At 34.3% G+C, this 18,983-nt stretch overlaps 1 protein-coding gene across 1 annotated transcript; it reads left to right on the top strand.

Annotated features, from left to right (window-relative positions):
* The first annotated feature begins 1,786 nt into the window (after window positions 1-1,786).
* psmc5 (proteasome 26S subunit, ATPase 5) lies at window positions 1,787-13,629 on the top strand. The gene is made up of 12 exons (NM_001003740.1): window positions 1,787-1,817; window positions 2,388-2,459; window positions 5,165-5,234; window positions 5,374-5,471; window positions 5,559-5,615; window positions 7,631-7,861; window positions 7,970-8,096; window positions 10,020-10,210; window positions 12,808-12,906; window positions 13,030-13,140; window positions 13,253-13,339; window positions 13,450-13,629. The coding sequence occupies exons 1-12, from the start codon at window positions 1,794-1,796 to the stop codon at window positions 13,501-13,503; spliced, it is 1,221 nt and encodes a 406-aa protein (NP_001003740.1). The 5' UTR covers window positions 1,787-1,793; the 3' UTR covers window positions 13,504-13,629.
* The last annotated feature ends 5,354 nt before the right edge of the window (window positions 13,630-18,983 follow it).

Below are 18,983 nucleotides of genomic sequence, written 5' to 3' on the forward strand. Positions count from 1 at the left end.
CACACAAGTGGCTTTTTGCCTAGTTCAACAGAGTTTCTTAATTCTGTTGAACACAGAAGATATTTTGAGGAAAGCTGAAAACCGGCAACCTTTGACATGCATGGTAGGAAAACAAATACTTTAAAAGTCAATGCTTACAGGTTTCCAGCTTCCTTTAAAATTAAATCAAATCTAAAAACATCATTGATAAAAACATCATTTTCTCACCTTTTACTTGTGTTTAACTTGTTTGACTTTCTTTCGGAACATTTTAAAGTCAGCAGGAAACCGGTGCATTGACACGCATGGTAGGAAAACAAATAGTATGAAAGTCAATGGTTACCAGCTTTCTTCGAAGTCTTCAGAAAGAAAGTCAAACATGTTTAGAACAAGCAAAGAGTGAGAAAATTAGGTCAGAATTTTCAGCCTTTGTTAGTAATTTTACGTTTAATTTTATCCTGCCAATCTAAACAAAGGTGAAGCTATTGTTGTCTGAATAAATGTCTTTTGTGTGGAATTAGTCAATTGGGTGACAATGACAAAACTGAAGTTTGTAATCTCTGCACTGCTAAAAAAATCCACTCACACCTAAAAGATATGCAGATTAGGTGAACTGAATTGACCCTCCATGACACCTGCAAAACAGACGTGCGTATAAAACAGATTTATGTGTGGATTAACTAGTCCTGGACTTTCTAGTGATATGTCATTTGATTGGCTGGCATTGTAGGAACCATTACTTACACTGGCCGGCATACAAACAAGCTCATTTATGGGAAAGAGAGAGGTATGTAAAATTTAGCCTTTTAAATGTTTTTTTTTTTTTTTACTATTATTATTACGTATATATTTGTTAATTAGAATGTCAGGAACAATACATTTAGCTTTCAAAGTTGTTAACTTGTTTGTGTTTCAAAATATCATCCTTTTTTGATGTCCACTGTAGTGGACACCAGGACCATCTTATTTTAATAAATGACTGCATGTTGTAGGGGGCAGAACTGAAGCAGAGAGGATTCTTTATAAGATAGTTGATGGAGACTATGACTTAGAGTCTGACAATCAGACAATAAGAGACAATTAGAGAATGACAATCAGTTTTAAATCGCTTTTATGTTAAATTTGTTTTGGATTAATATCTCTTCTTTTTCTTCTTTTTTTCAGTTTGGCTCTCTTTTAGACTAAACTGTTTCAGGAATTTCAATACAAAAGAAAACAAAAATGGCTTTTGTTTAGTCTGAGTTACATTAATATTGGATTAATATCTCTTTTCAGCCATTTTCTGGAGAGGGGTCTGGATGCAGACCGGGTGCAGTGCAATCTGAGCTGCATCCAATGCTTTTTAATGGGCTCACCTAACCCCACCCCTAACTCTACCCATCATCACAGTGATGTCACTCTCTCCATTGAGTGCATTGTGTCTGAGATTGCATTGCTGAGTGATGCAAATTCAGCTTGCATCATAAAGGCTGCATCCAGATATTAATATCCTGTACAGTTTTGTTGAGTTTGGCAGAATGGTCCTAAAATGGTCCTGTGGTCCACTACAGTGGACAGGCAGTAAAAATAAAAACAAATAAAAAAAAACAAAAACAAATGTGAAAACCCTAAATTGTAGATTTTTTTTAATCCAAAGGATGTTGGAAATCAGAAAAAGGAAAAAAATGTTCTGTGGGTCTCAGGGGGATGAATATGATTGTAGTATCTCTCCAATGTGACTGCGGCGCTAGAGATTGAATCCTCCGTCTTCATCATTCCCTGAAGAAAACAAACCGGAAAAGCGCAATTGACTGGCGGAAGTTTGTGTTTTCAAGATGGCGCTGGACGGGATCGAGCAAGTAAGTAATATTTTTGTTTTAAATCTTCTAATATAAACAGTGATGTTAGCTGTACTTTATTCTTTAGCACAACAAATTCCAGAGATATATTGTACGGTGACTGTAGCGTTTAGAAATAAGATACAATGTCTGACTTTAAGAGACGAATGAAGCAGAGTTTGCTGTCTCATTGTGTCACTGACTGGGATTGATCATAACATGGCATGACTAAATATAACATGTCAACTAAGGAAGTTTCATTATTACATACAAAAACGTTTATAATGGCTGTAGAGATATTTTGTGTGTAATAATGTCATGAATCTCTGGTAGTACTTCAGGAATGTCATGTCACTGAATTTAATGTGGGGAATCAAAAAACGCTGTTGAAAATAAAGCTGTAAGTTACTCTCGAACAATACACAGAGAAATGTCTTATTTCCCATCTCTACAGGATGACTAGATCATTTTAAAAGCAATAAACCGATTTCTTTAACGTTACCTGGCATAATCACTTTACTGTTAATCCCCCGACTGTATATCAATATCGTGACTGCATATCAATATTATTGTTAATATTTATGTTTGCAGATGGATATCGAGGACAGTAAAGGAGGCTCTGGTCTCCGACAGTATTACCTGTCCAAAATCGAGGAGCTTCAGGTAAGAATAGCAATCAAACACTTCACTTTTGCTGATACAATTTACTATTGAGATAAAGTTTAGGGTTCAAAAAGGGTTTTTCTGGAAGCTAGTAGCTGTTTCCTTGGCACATAATTTAAAAAAATGTGTCAAAAGCCAAACAATTATTCAATTTATTTATTTTTAAAGCGTTTGGTATAGATTTATGCATTATAGCCTTAAATTATAGAGAGAATTAACATGAACCGAAACTGCAGTCAGATTATGAAGCAGATCAATGCTGATTTTTCTTTTGAGGTGTCAGTGTAGAAATAAACAAAACAATAGATTAAAATTAATATATTAGAGACAATAATTAAATAGATACAAAATAGATTAAGATTAAAATATGGAACAATTATCAGATGGTAATTTCTGTCAATTTCCCTAACGGATAAACAGCACTCTGTAATGTTTCAGCATGCTTTCACTTTCATATTTGACATGACATGCTCATTTGCCGGTAGGAATGACATCCCACCCTACTCATAACACTTCATAAAACATATATATGGCTATTACACAACCATAATACACTGTGATGTAGCCTGGTTAATTAGTTCATTGGATCATTTTGCTTTCTCACTACAATCGATCAACTCCAGAATTTTTTTTTTATTCAAACTGAGACCACCTCATTTAGGTGATCTCGGACCGATGGTTTTGGGGTGGATCTGAGTGCGATTGCTGATTCGCATATATTAAACGAGACAGGTTGCAAAACAAATGTCTAGCACCCTATTTGCACACAATTGACAGACAGTCGCAGCCAAATTAAACTTTAGTGACAAGGCAGCACTGGGCCAATCAGGCCAGTAACGGTCCTGTCTACTGCCCAGAGCGTCTCGCACGCTTAATTTTATTTGGCTTACAGTTAAATGAAAATGTACAGTACGTTGAACTTAATAGGGTTTTTTTTTTACCCAAATAAGTTATTCCTTCAGGTAACAAGTTAATTTGATGAATTAAAGTATACTGCCATATACTGACAGTCATTTATGGTAAACAGAATAGTTTTTTTGTGATTATTACCAAAAATAAACTCATTACAAACAGTGAAACCAAGTACTTTATGCGTTTTTCTATTTTATAGTCTTAACACCTTAAAATAAATGTACTTGCACAATAAATGATTATTAAAACAATCACTTTAACTGTACTATTAGGTAAAACATTTTTGTGACATTATGAATTATCATTATTGTTTTTAAATGTGTTAAGAACTATGTTAAAATTCCATTTAATATTTTATTTATTAAAGTTTATTTCTTTAAAATAATATTATCTGCAAGTGTTTTTAAATGATACTTTTAAGATGTAAAGGACAGTAAAATTGCATTTTTAAATATGTAAAAATGTTAAATATTTACAAAAAAAACAAAAAAACATTTTACTCATCCTCAGACCATTGATTTGCAGTTGACTTTTTTCCTTAAGCAGGGTTCAACGCTAGAGATATTTTCTATTGGCTCGATTGGACCAGTGGTTCAAATTTTTACTTGCCCTGCCAAAAATTTCACAGGCCCTGTACCAAAAAAAAAAAAAAAAAAGCTATTTCTTAGCCACATATTTTAAATAATGTTTCAAAAATAATGTCTGTTAACCTAGAATTGGCGACGCAGTGGCCCAATAGGTAGTGCTGTCGCCTCACAGCAAGAAGGTCGCTGGGTCGCTGGTTCGAACCTCGGCTCAGTTGGCATTTCTGTGTGGAGTCTGCTTGTTCTCCCTGCATTCGCATGGGTTTCCTTCGGGTGCTCCAGTTTCCCCCACTGTCCAAAGACATGCGGTACAGGTGAATTGGGTAGGCTAAAGTGTGTGTGTGTGTGTGTGTGTTTTCCAGAGATGGAAGGCTGGAAGGGCATCCGCTGCGTAAAAAAAACGTGCTGGATAAGTTGGCGGTTCATTCTGCTGTGGTGACCCCGAATTAATAAAGGGACTAAGCAGACAAGAAAATGAATGAATGAATCTAAAATTTAAATATAAATTAAAAAAATATATATTTAGCAGTAAAATATAGCAATATGGAAAATGTGGAGGTTTTTTATTGCAAAACAAAAGGTGGCTGACTTAAAAATTTGCTTCTCGATTCTAAGACAATATAATAATTGACAAATAGTCGCAGGCAAATTAAAATTTAGTGACAAGGCATCACTGGTCCGATCGGGCCATTAATCATTCTTTCTACTGTCCCGAGCATCCCTGATACTGGCCCCGGGCCATTGGGCAGTCCTTATTGTTGAGCCCTGCTTAAGTCTTGAATAAAAGGAAATTTTAGATGAAACTCTTTTTGGTGATTCAGAAAATGCAAGGGAACAATTAGTCATAGTGAGCTGCAAAAAAAAAAAAACTCAGGCAAAACTAAATTTACCCCCATTATGGCACCAGATGGTACATTGAGGTTTTCTGAAGGACGAAATGTGAAGGAATGCCATTTTGCTAGAACATTGTATATAAAATTATTACCTTTAATCCACTGCAAACAGTCCTCAGTGTATTTACAATAATCTGGAGTGCACATTTTCTGATGCATATGAAACATTAGAGTTGACTTGCATTTTATGCATCACCAAAGACCATATTTTAAGCTTAAAAAATTGGTATGTAATCCTTTAAACTCAGTTCTTTGTCAGAAGAGGTTTATTCTGTCTGTTTTTACATTGTCTAACTGTGCTTGTCTCTTTACTCAGTTGACAGTAAATGAGAAAAGCCAAAATCTCAGACGCCTACAGGCTCAAAGGAATGAGCTAAATGCCAAGGGTAAAACTCTTTTCACCCACATTTGGATGAATTTGATTTTAGGATGTCGACCTGAATATCTTAATATTCAAATGCATATCTGTTAAGCATACGCTATGAATATCAGCCGGATAACTTGACAGAGTGTGCTTTGTTTCAGTGCGTCTCCTGCGTGAGGAGCTTCAGCTGCTGCAGGAACAGGGCTCTTATGTGGGAGAGGTGGTGAGAGCCATGGATAAGAAGAAAGTGCTGGTCAAGGTTTGACAGACATTTATTTCCTGATATACAAATCAAGGGTGAGACTGCAGTGCTGTTTTTCAATTGTATATTTATTCTTGTTTTTAGGTGCATCCAGAAGGAAAGTTTGTAGTGGATGTGGATAAGAACATTGATATTAATGATGTAAGTGTTTTTTTGATATGTTTAATCTTTTAAATATAGTTATTGAAGATAATTGCAATTTTAATTTCGGTTGAAGTTGTGAAATTTGTAATATTTCAGTCACGCTTTATTTTGATGTCCATTTGTTGAATTTAAGTTACATTGCATCTACATGCAAACTAATTCTTATTATATTAAAAGTACACTGTTAGGTTGGGGTTAGTGTTAGTGTAAGTTGACATGTACTTGCAAAGTTTCTTGCAGTTAGAAAAATGTCAGTTGATGGAGCACAATTAATAGATATTAAGCAGACAGTATAGTGATACTCAAATAGACTATCAAAATAAAATGTTACCAGTATTTATTCTGTTATTAATTTGACAAGATTTTTTTTTGGCACAGACATAACAAAAGCGCATTTATTAAGCAAACAGCCTCAAACAACACAGTCTGGATTTATTACAATTCTTCAATAGAGGTTTTACCTGCAAATTAAAATTTCAGTAGCAGTAAAAAAGGCTCTTGGATGAACAGACTGGATTTTATTTGAGCAGAATATCACAGTGGAAGTTGCTAAACCTAAACACATACATTTTAAATATTTTTGAAAGTCTCTTATGATCACTAAGTCTCCATTTATTTAAAAGCAAAATATATATAATATTGGCGAAAAAGCTTAAAGCACCCATAATAATATATACAATATTAATAATATATTTAATATAATATATTTTCTGGTACAAACATTTAAAAAGCTTGTCTAGTTACATAAGAACATTGAACATCTGTGCTTTTTTTGTTGTTGTAAAAAGTCCTAGTGTAAATGCCACCTCAGAATAATACCTTCAGTTTTTATTTTATAGTACCAATAAGTGATATTTTAAATCATATCTAATGTTCAGCTTTCATATTAATATATTTTTTTGCACATTAATGGGTTTTGTATTTTTATTTAAAAAAAATGTAAGTGATTGTTAAAAAAAATGTATTATTTTATAACTTCTATTACATTTTATAACTTTAATGATGTTGGATTGATTTTCTTTTTATTGGATTTTTAATTCTTTTTTAATAGTTTAAAGCAGTGGTTCTCAAACTGTGGAACACATACCACTAGGGGTCCGCAGGCTTCCTTCTAGTGGTATGCTGAGAAATGGCTGAATAATTAAAGTAAAAAAATGAACACTTTTAACCCTTTGACGGATACGATAACACCGATGTAATCAGTAGATTGATTTTAATAGGCTAAACCTTTTATTTTATTTTTAATTTTCTAATGTTTGATATGTATTCTATCATTTGAAGCTAATTTCCTCCCCATATTTGTAACGGTTGTTTGGGGCGTATCCCGTACTTTTATATCCAAATGTTGACGGTATGGTTTATTGACTTGGTTTTCTGACATACAAAGCCTACTCTAATGCGCCGTAAGCAGATCTAATTTAAATATGTAAATCCAAATCATTTATTTAAAATTCAAGTTAATGTTTAGACTTTAAAGACATACAAATACATGCAACATATATTTCAAAATGTATCAAAAAGAACTTGTATATGAATATGATGAAATATAGCCTATATTTATGAGGTCCAAGGAACATTTCTAGGTTTTTATGAATAGGATACTATACATTAATACTTTACAAGTACAGCAGTTTTCTTTTTCCTTTTTAAGAACAGTGCCACTTTTAATTAACTTTTAAAAGCACATTTTAATTAGTAAGTGCAGTGTCAGTGCTCAAACTATTTATAATGTTTAAAATGGCTGATGATAATAAATATAATAATAGGAATTAATTTGCCTTGTTTTTGAACTGTGCAGAGCTGTAGCTGTTTATTTAGGCCTGTGACGCTACTGTATTTTAATACTGGTCATTGTGGTGCTACTTGGAGAAAAAAGTTTGAGAACCACTGGTTTAAAGTAATTCACAAAATAGCTTTCAGGTGGTGGATCATAACTTTTTTTATTTATTTATTGTACTTGAATTTTTTTGGTTTTTTATGTTTAAAGTGAATTAAATCCTCCTTTCTACCAGGTAACCCCAAATTGCCGTGTAGCACTTCGAAATGACAGCTACACACTTCACAAAATCCTGCCGAACAAGGTGGACCCACTGGTCTCCCTGATGATGGTGGAGAAGGTGCCAGATTCGACGTACGAGATGATCGGAGGACTGGACAAACAGATCAAGGAGATTAAAGAAGTGATTGAACTTCCAGTCAAACACCCAGAATTGTTTGAAGCTCTTGGAATTGCACAACCCAAGGCAAGTGACGGCACTGCACATTCTTATCTGGATAATTATGTCATGCAAGAAGGCTAATAGGTCAGCCAGATATGCTTGGTCATGTTTCTGACTGTATGTTTTCTGTAGGGTGTGCTGCTGTATGGACCTCCTGGCACAGGAAAGACACTGTTAGCCCGAGCTGTGGCTCATCACACTGACTGCACCTTCATTCGGGTGTCAGGATCAGAGCTGGTGCAGAAGTTCATTGGAGAAGGTTGGTGGGCTGCTTTTACAAAAAACAAATCTCTCTTTTTTTGGACACTGGAATCAAAGGGAAGAAGGATGCAGTCTCTGCTGTAAATTGACAAACCATAACATTTGCCCAGTACCTCCTTTGCATCTTAAACCAACAATTTGTTCATACATTAATAACAAATAGCAAAAAGGAAATGGGAAATTAGCCCTAATGTTTGGTAAAATAAACTTTTATAAATTTGGAATCAAATTGTTTTTTTACCTGCTGTAGAATTGGTCTCTCTAGGATGGCACACAAGTTTTAATACTAGAAGAAGAGCCTCCCACATGTTCTATCTGTAAAAACACTTTCATTATAAAGCATGTTCTATTGGGTTTTAATTCTGTGAGGACTTTATTTTATTGAGTTCATTCTTTTGAAGCATTTTTTAAGATTGTTTAGCCAAATACGGTTTTAGAAAAAAATAAATATTTCCAGTATATTTTTTTTTTCATGAGAATGGCAATAGAAGCTTTATATGGGATTTAAAAGAAACAAACAACCAAACAGGATTTGTCACATTCTTCCTTGTAAGTTCATATTAATACTGAAATTTAGGAGCCCATTAAAGACGTCGAGGGCTAAAAAATATTCATGTTTCATTGAACGATACAATCCTAAGCAGAATTACTCACTTTATTAGAATTCCAAACATGATTTTTCATGCGATTTTTGAACAATTTACACAACCCATTTACACTAATGCATCTTCGTTTTAAAATGGCATTTTAGATCGAAAACTATCCACACTGGCGTTTCATCTAGCATTTTTGAAAAACCCTCCTTCCACGCTAAATTGCTGAAAACACACATTTTGTGACCACACAAACACACACACCCAGATACCCATACTCACACTCTAGCACTCTCATGCGCTCGTCTGACGAGCCCAGAGAGCAGTGCACATCGGAAAGTTTATCAAGGATTTACCGCTGGATTGCATCTTACTACAGTTGTTAAAGGGTGATATTTAATTAATCTTGTCTTTATCTAATGACTCTTCGGTCTTTGAATCCATCAGGTAACGTGTCACAGCATCAGTATACTGCTTCAATCTTTCGCTTTCACGCTTGTACTTAGTAATTTTAGCAAAAACCTCAGAAAGTGACTACGTTTACATGGACATGAGTAATCAACTTATTTGCTTTAACCTAATTAAGAGAATAATAAGGTGTTTACATGAGTTGCTTTTTGATTGTTGCTTTCATGATCCCGTTTTTACATGTTATAGCACATAATTCAATTATTCAATTAACGCATGTGTGTGTGTATGTGTGTGGACTATCCTGTCGCAAAACGCTGCGAAAAGTTCTACGTGACGGTATTAATTCGATTAAGGTGTTTACAAATCTGTAATGCACTTCAATAATTTAATTCAATTAGGACGTTTATTAGATTAATTTACTCAAAAATCGCTGTTTATGTGGTTAACTCTTAATCAGGGTATTGTCCTAATAGCATTAAAATCGAATTATTGGTGTGCATGTAAACATAGTCACTGTTGGTTGTGCACCTTTTTTTACCAACCAAGTTTGTCGACGCCATTATAAAGACACTGATCACTCTGCCTGTTCATGCGGAACAAATGATTGACAGGTGGTAATCTGTGTGTAACTTATCTTTATTTATTTATGATTTGGTTATGGGTAAAATAAAGACCATGCAGGTCAGGTAGTTGAAACAATAATAATTAATTCATTATGAATCAGATTTTTTCTGGTTTGGGTGAACTACCTCTTTAAATTTAGCTTCTTAATTGAACACTATCTCTTTCAAAAAAACAAAAAGCCATTCGTCAGCTCTGAGGAGAGATTTTTGTCAATGGAAAAAATTTAAAGAACTTTCCTCTGATTTGCAGAGTAGGATTGATTGGCATATTCGGACTCTCCATGTTAATTGCAGGAGCTCGTATGGTGCGCGAGCTGTTCGTCATGGCCAGGGAACACGCACCCTCCATCATCTTCATGGACGAGATCGACTCCATCGGCTCGTCTCGTCTGGAGGGAGGATCAGGAGGAGACAGTGAAGTGCAGAGGACCATGCTGGAGCTCCTCAACCAGCTGGATGGCTTCGAAGCCACCAAGAACATCAAGGTGAGAGGAAAACATCTGTACCCTGTGCTGATTCAAACATCTAGTCTTTGCTGAGAGAAAAAATTAAAGGGATAGTTCACTCCAAAAATATCGTCATTTACTTCTCATTCACTTACTTCAAAGCTTTTTGAGTTCCTTTCTTCTGTTGAACACTAAAGAAGATTTACTCAAGTATATAGAAAACAGCCATTGACATCCATAGTATTTTTTTGTTCGTTCTATGGATGTCTGTGGCTGCTTTTTCCAACATCCTTCAAAATATCTTGTTTTGTGTTCAACAGAAGAAAGAAATTTGCAAAAGATTAGATCCAATTGAGGGCGTACTTACACTATGCTATCCGATCCATACCCAGACCCGTTTCCTGGATCGTTAGAGAAGTGTGAGTGCTTTGAATCGGACTCGGGCACAGCTCACTTGGCCGGTCCTGGCCTGGTTGGAAGAGGTGTGCCAGAGCGCGGTTCACTTGGGCTTTGGCATGGTACGCTTGTAGTGTGAGTGCAAAAATGCGCCTGAGCCCAAAACTGAAGTTGAGACGTGACTTTAAGGGACTATTTCATATGGATTTATTAATCATTCTTACTGTTCAATAGGGCTGTGCAATTTATCAAAAATCCAATATCGATTTTGGCTTCTAATAATTATGAAAAAACATTAATCGTGATAAACGATTATTGCATCATATATCGCCCCCTTTCCAGTTGTACACGTGTTGCTCTTAAAACTGCGAAAGACCTCATGGTTGTGTGTGTGCGGCCTGCAAACGCAGTCAGAAGCATGCGGTCAGCATTTGGTCTCATTCGCTCACTGAGACAAGCAGAGTGCACACATCACATCTTAACGTGAGCGCTTTAATGGTCAAATAGGTGTTTAGTGATTATTCATATTAACCCTCATTTGTGTGATAAACAAACGAGTAGAGAATCAAAAAGAAACGTGAAAGAGCACAATTCCTGCTGCCGCCTGTTTTTATCATTAATCAAACAAAACGAGAAAATCCCTCACTGCTCTGGACTTTTGTAGCTAAAGTGTTTTTCTTGCAGTGAATATGCTTAAAGCACTGTTTGTTTCATATTTTCTATTGTATTCATTTCTTTTTCCTTTGCAGAGAAGAAAATAACTGTATATAGTTGAAATCAGAATTATTAGCCCTCCTCAATATTAGCAACCCTTTCCCCCCAATTTCTGTTCAATGGAAAGAAGATTTCTGAACATAATAGATTTAATAACTATTTAACTATTTTATCTTTGCTATGATGACAGCACACAATATTAGACTGGATATTTTTCAAAATACAAGCATTCCTATTTAAAGTGCGATTCAAAGGCTTAAATAGAGTAATTAGGCAAGTTATTGTATAACAGTAGTTTCTTCTGCAGACAATCAAAAAATAAATTGCTTAAGGGGGCTAATATTATAGACCTTAAAATGGGTTTCAAAATATTTAAACCTGCTTTTATTCTAGCCAAAAAAAAACAAATAAGCTTTCTCCAGAAGAAAAAATATTAGAGGAAATACTGTTAAAATTCCTTGCTCTGTTAAACATCATTTGGGAAATATTTATTTTTTAAAAATTCTCAGGAGTGCAGAAAAAATAATTGTGACTGCAACTGATTATCGTTTTGAATAATCGTGATTACAATTATGACCAAAATAATTGTGATTATGATTTTTACCAAAATAGAGCAGCCCTACTGTTCAATGAACGCAAACCGTCATAGTTTATTAAAGACGCAAACCTCTTACTGCACGACAGCTGCACATTCACCAGACCTCCTAATTCCTGCAGCACGAGGACTTTGATTGTTTATGAGCGTCGAAAGTGGCTATATTTAGTCATTTTATCAGCCTGTTTACAGTTGATAGTTGATGGGAATTCACAATTCTAAAAAATTTATTGTGAAATTCCCAATAAGCCTGATGTGTCAAATGACCCTCTTCCTATTGAAAGATGTCGACTTCAAAATGGCCACCATGGTCACCACCCATCTTGAAAAGTTTGCCCCCTCACATATACTAATGTGCCACAAACAGGACATTAATATCACCAACCATTCCCATTTTATTTAGGTGTGTCTATATAAATGGCCCACCCTGTAAATTCTTTTAAGATTATTCTTATATATTTTTCTAGGCTATACATAATGTTTTACTCATTGGATGAAATATATTCAATTTGTTTGTGAAAGAGAAACTTCAAGGGTTCCTTTTGCTTTTCCGGCTATTTTAATGCTCTGTAGTTTTATCTTAGAAAACAGATGATAAGTCTTTGATAAGTCTAAGACTAACAGTAGTATTGTAGTTTTAATTTTGAATGATAGTAATAGTAGATAATCTTTCGATTATGATCATTTACTGTTTTGTTTTGATTGATAATTTGATCAAATAAAATCTGAAAGTGTAAAGTTAAAAATAGAAAAACGCTAATTAAATATTTTTCAGTAATTACATAATTTTTCTAATTATTTAATTTAATACATACTGCAAACATCACACTTGATCAAATAAAACTGATTACATTGGTGTCATTTCTGTGCTTGGCTTCAGCTGTATTTGTATTTTTTATTTTTTTGTGAATATTTTCTTATTTTCCCTTAGGTTATCATGGCAACAAACCGTATTGACATTCTCGACTCTGCGCTTCTTCGACCAGGCCGCATTGACAGGAAGATCGAATTCCCTCCTCCCAATGAAGAGGTGACACTGAATGTTAAATATTTCGAATTTTCAGCTTCATCTTCATCCTGAAAACGAATACTTCTGACGTCTATACATGTTGACAGAAAGTCTGACCTCTTTATGTTCTGTTGTTCTCCACAGGCCCGCTTGGACATTTTGAAAATCCACTCGCGTAAGATGAACCTGACACGTGGAATTAACCTACGCAAGATTGCAGAGCTGATGCCCGGAGCGTCTGGAGCTGAAGTCAAGGTGGGGTCATGATTTAACCTGCGCCGCTGCTTTCATTTACACTCATTTACAGGCTTCACATCAGTAGTGGTGCTGCATCAGTGTGAGAGTTTTGTCTTTGTGTGACTGACAGGGCGTCTGCACAGAGGCAGGGATGTACGCCCTGAGAGAAAGGAGGGTCCACGTTACCCAGGAGGACTTTGAAATGGCAGTAGCAAAGGTATGGACAATGTTTCTTGTTTTACTGGCATTATTCTATTATCACCTTAAAATCCTTATAGGGAAAAAAAAGTGGATGTCTCTAATCAATAACTTACCGTATGTTCACAGGTGATGCAGAAAGACAGCGAGAAAAACATGTCCATCAAGAAACTCTGGAAGTAAACGTTACACTCTGTGATCTGCTTTTTTTCGTGTCTAAGTTACTTTATTGTAATCACCCAAATGTATTCAAAATAAATAGTTTGATCTGTTTTCTTTCCTTCCGGAATAAAAAAAGGTTCATAATAATGCACTTGCACATTTGATTGTACCATTGACCTCTACTGTTATTGTGTAGCTCTTTATGGAGCACTCATTGGGAAAGATTTACTGGGGGTTGTTACGAGGCTTTTGAACTTTCATTGCTTAAATTTTACATGAGGTTACCATGTATGGTTCCTCACCCATTAAAGGGTTTAAGACGGAAAGGTCAACGATAAGGAAAGTAAAGTGTAGAATTACTGAACTGAAAATAACCTTGACCTAATTTAGAGCTGCGTATAAAAATACTTAATTCACTGAAATGGTTCTAGACTTTCATGAGTTTCTTCAGTTGGACAAAACTAGATATTCCTGAGAATGTAGAAAAAAAAACTGAAATTGACCCATTTAACAGCTGTTTTCCAACATTATTTCGCTTGTGTTTGCATAAAACAGGCTGATTACGGACAATGCCTTAAACATTGACAAAAACTGAGCATATTACAGTTTTTTATAATCGCTTTGATTACATTTACATTTAGTCATTTATCAGACGCTTTTATCCAAAGCGACTTACAAATGAGGACAAGGAAGCAATTTACACGACTATAAGTGCAACAATGAATAAGTGCTGTGGGCAAGTTTCAGGTGTGTAAAGTGTAAGAAGCAAAACATTAGTCATGTAAGGTTTATTTTATTTTATTTTATTTTTTGAGTACAGTTAGTGGTATAGCCAGAGAGGCAATTTCAGATTAGGAAGTGAAGTGGAGACTAAAAAGTTGAGTTTTTAGTTGTTTCTTGAAGACAGCGAGTGACTCTGGCGTTCTGATGCAGTTAGGGAGTTCATTCCACCAACTGGGCAGATTGAATGCGAGAGTTCGGTAACGTGATTTCTTCCCTCTTTGGGATGGAACCACGAGGCGACGTTCATTCACAGAACGCAAGTTTCTGGAGGGGACATAAATCTGCAGAAGTGACATGTGCTCCTTTATGTTTATTAAAGACCACTCGTTCTGCTGCGTTCTGGAGCAGCTAAAGAGGTTTGATAAAGTTATTATTCAGAACCCTAATGGCAATATTCTAAACTGTTGACAAAATTGCACATTTTTACAAAAAATCTTTTTTTTTTTAATGCTTGGATACAAAGCACACAAGTCAAAGATAGTTTGTTTATTGAACTAAAACCCCATTTTCAATATAAAATAATTGAACATCAAATTCATCTCATTAAAAAAGTGAAACTCACACATCACATTTTAAATCATTTTGTATTTATTTAATCAACACGATGTACAGCGTTCAGTATAATTAAGTACTAGTAACATGGGTCATAAATATTGAAGCATTTGAACAGAACAATACATAAACAGATGTATTTAACAGAAATAATATTTAGGCTCCCGAACATCTTTAAAAATATAAATACAAAACATTTAAATACATGTAAATTCTGGGAAAATTACAAACTACAAAATTTCAACTAAATTTGATACATTTGTTTCACCTTTGCTCTTTTTAAATTTTGTATTGTTATTGTAAGTTAATTTTTTCAGCACATTTCTAAACAATAGTTTTAATAACTCATTTCTAATAACTGATTTACATTATCTTTGCCATGATGACAGTAAATAATATTTACTAGATATTTATTAAGACACTCCTATACAGCTTAAAGTGACATTTAAAGGCTTCACTATGTTAATTAGGTTAACTAGGTAGGTTACGGTGATTAGGCAAGTTATTGTATACAGATGGCTTGTTCTGTAGACTATTGAAAAAAATATATCTTAAAGGGCTCATAATTTTTTCCCTAAAAGAATGTTTAAAAAATTAAAAACTGCCTTTTTTCTAGCTGAAATAAAACAAATAAGACTTTCTCCAGAAGAAAAATATTATCAGACATTCTGTGAAAATGTTCTTGCTCAGTTAAACATCATTTGGGAAATATTTAAAAAAGAAAAAATATTCAAAGGGGAGCTAATAATTCTGACTTCAACTGTATATGTACGAATATAATATTGTAAAGCTTCCTATAGAAAATATTCATCTAAATGAGAGATTTATAAGGGGTGTACACATGCTGAGCACTATAACTCTCAACTGATGCAAGCACTCAAAATAATAACTGTTACATTACTCTTGATGCTAAAAAACTGATGTACAGTTTTACCTGTTTAGATGATGAAAAGTTCAGGATAAATCAAATGACATCAGTTACTACAGAAGATGACCCAACTGGACAATATTGTAGATGTATAGATTTCATCCTCAATTTTTAGCAGACGTGGTTGCTATGTTCCTTTTGCCACTTTTAAAGACAATGTTTTCATACTTGATACTGTGTGCAAGAGTTTAATCACAGCAGTCAGCAGAACAATGTCAGGCCTGGATTCACACTGACAAGGTTCTTTCCAAGATGTCTGGCTAATGAAAACACCACGGTGATGTGGAGGAGAATATGTGGGAAAATCCACAAGACCAAACTGATTAAAACAGATCTTAAAATAGAAATCTGATAAATGGAAACAGGGCATCATGGTGGTGCAGTGGGTAGCAAAATCGCCTCACAACAAGAAGTTTGCTGGGTCTGTGGGAATTTCTATGTGGAGTTTGCATGTTCTCTCTGTGTTCGCGTGGGTTTCCTCTGGGTGTTACCCCACAGTCCAAATGTATAGGTTTGGGTATGCTTGGTGGCCTTGGTGTGTATGTGTGTGATTGTTTCCCAGTGTTGGGTTGCGACTGGAAGATTATCCGCTGCGTTAAACATATGCTGGATAAGTTGGTGGTTCATTCCACTGTGGCAACCCCTGATTAATAAAGGGACTAAGCCAAAAAGAAACTGAATGGAAATACATGTAAATTACATGTGACATACTATTTGATTTTCAGATAAATAAATTGTCTCGCTTGTCAAGATAATTACAGAAATTGCCATTTTTTAAACCATTACAGTTACAATTATGTGCATATATGTTCAAAAACATTACCTACTATTACTTATATCTATGAACCATAATGAAACATGTATCATATATTTTAAACAATAATATTGAATGATTGCTTATTGGATGTGCACTGTGTCCTGGTGATCTAAAGTTTTCTTCCTGTAGTATTTGCATGATAAAAAAAAAAGATTATGTAAGGCTTTTCTAAAGAAATGAACACAGCATGCAATGTTTTGAACACTAGAGAGCCTGTGTTTTAAGTTTTCTGAATTCTGTGATAAAACTGTATTATAAAAAATAATATTGATTGAATAATGTAGAGAGCAAGGGTCAAAAATAAAGACTTGTGATAAATGAAGTCTTCCAACATGAAGGAATTTTATGAGTAATATTAGAGATTTATGATACATATTTCCATTGGAACACTGTGAAAGCTGCTAGCAGGACATAAAAACTAACAAAGATAGCTCTTGATCTTAAAATTCTCACCTTTTTGTTAGGATCTCCAAATTTGTAGATTGACTTCGTATCGAAATAAAAATAGTAAGGAAACCTAACCATCTCCATTGACTAAAATGGACAATTTGCACACTTTATTAAATCTGAGATAAAATGGTGAGATAAAACTGGGGATTGTGATAGTGTGAACTATGAGAAAACCTCATCATCTTCATCTGCTTATCCAGGACCTAAATGGAAGATTTACAGTTTTAAGAAAGTTTTTGTGTTAAGCAAATTCAGATTTATTCAGAATTGTGAATTTGTTTGTCACGACTGCAAAAAAAAAAAAAACTTTAATTTGTGTAAACAAATTATTCAGTAACAGAATTTACTTCAATACAACACTGTTTGTTGATTTAAACTAGCCATTTGATGTACTATATTTGACAACAATTCAGACTCGGGAATTGAAACGAACCGTCAGTCACTGTGCGTTGTGAATGGTTCAAACCAAACCCTTATGTTTACAAAGCCGACCCGGATGATGATGAGCTGCACTGCTGACCGAAGGAGCTCAAAGTCCACAGCAGGGGTTACAGGCACGTACAGTCAGAAACACCCAGGCTGACTTCTGTTTTGGGCTGATGACAGACTACAACTGTGAGTATGACATTGCTAAAACACCATAATACAAAGATATACCATACAATAACGCTAAGGTTTATTTGAAAAACCTAAGTGACTGTGTAGGAATATTGCGTATGGATATGTTAAGCAGGTTTTGGTGTAAATTGATAGAGTTCTTAAGTATGAGGGACATTTCGCTATTGACGTTAAATGATCTCTTTTTTCGTTTCATTTTGTTTTCATACTGTACTTCTTTTTTATATACAAAATTTAAGTTCACAAGAGACTAGTTCATGTGTTCTGGTTTATCCTATAACTGTTAGTGGGGAAGGGTGTAATAATGTACTTTTAATATAATTAATATTATTTTTTGATAGTTGCCATTTGTTGGGTCGAGACAATTGGTAATACTTAAAGTTAAGATTAAAACAATATTGCGACATAAATTATATTTCTATAACCTAAATGATGTTATAATATTTAGAAACATAATTATATGTTTCATGTTTCATATGAGTTTTTCCTTATGGCTGTCATCTGAATTTTTTTAAATGTGGGCCATACTACACTTATTTTGACTCGGCAGTCATTGTCTACACATAATATCTTAAACCATATTATAATATAAATGTTTATGTCAATATTCATATATTGAATATCATCTGAAGATATTTTTCTTTTTATAGAGACCTTTTGCTTTAATTTTACAGTCTCTTGATGATTAAACTACTGCCTGAACTTTACCACAAATATTTTAGTTTGACTGTTTTATAGATGCCTATTAGTATCAGTATCAAATATATCGAATCAGTATAACATCAACTGTTCCAAATTTATTAGCAGAAAACTGAATTAGTTCACATTTTTTTCCTCACTGAATTAAAGAGTTCAATTCCAAATTCTTACATAATACCACACATTTTAAAAATGGTGTTTAAGTTCGGAAACTGAACATTTTATGCTTTTTTTAAACCTTCATAAACTTTTCCTGATCTCTTACAGTAAATTAATATTAAATTTCGCTCCACAGACGTTCCAGGTCCCTTCAATGGCTGATTATATTTTGTACTATTTCCAGTAAGTATGACTTGGCTTCATCACTTGATCACATTTCTTGTATATTTACACTCACACGCAGCAGTGATCCTATCACGAACATTCACTGAAGAGTGGAAACGGTTCTGTAAAATATTCTTTACACTAAAACAAAATGGCTTACCTTCGACAAAAGTTTATTTGAGGAACAAAAAACGCTTCTTCTATGCTCTTACGAAACAAAAATATATTGCAATATACCAAAATTTATATTGCAATGCATTCATTGATTTTCTTTTCGGTTTAGTCCCTTTATTAATCCAAGGTTGCCACAGTGGAATGAACCGCCAACTT

The sequence above is a fragment of the Danio rerio genome, chromosome 12 (genome assembly GCF_049306965.1).
Source record: "Danio rerio strain Tuebingen ecotype United States chromosome 12, GRCz12tu, whole genome shotgun sequence".
Lineage (NCBI taxonomy): Eukaryota > Metazoa > Chordata > Actinopteri > Cypriniformes > Danionidae > Danio > Danio rerio.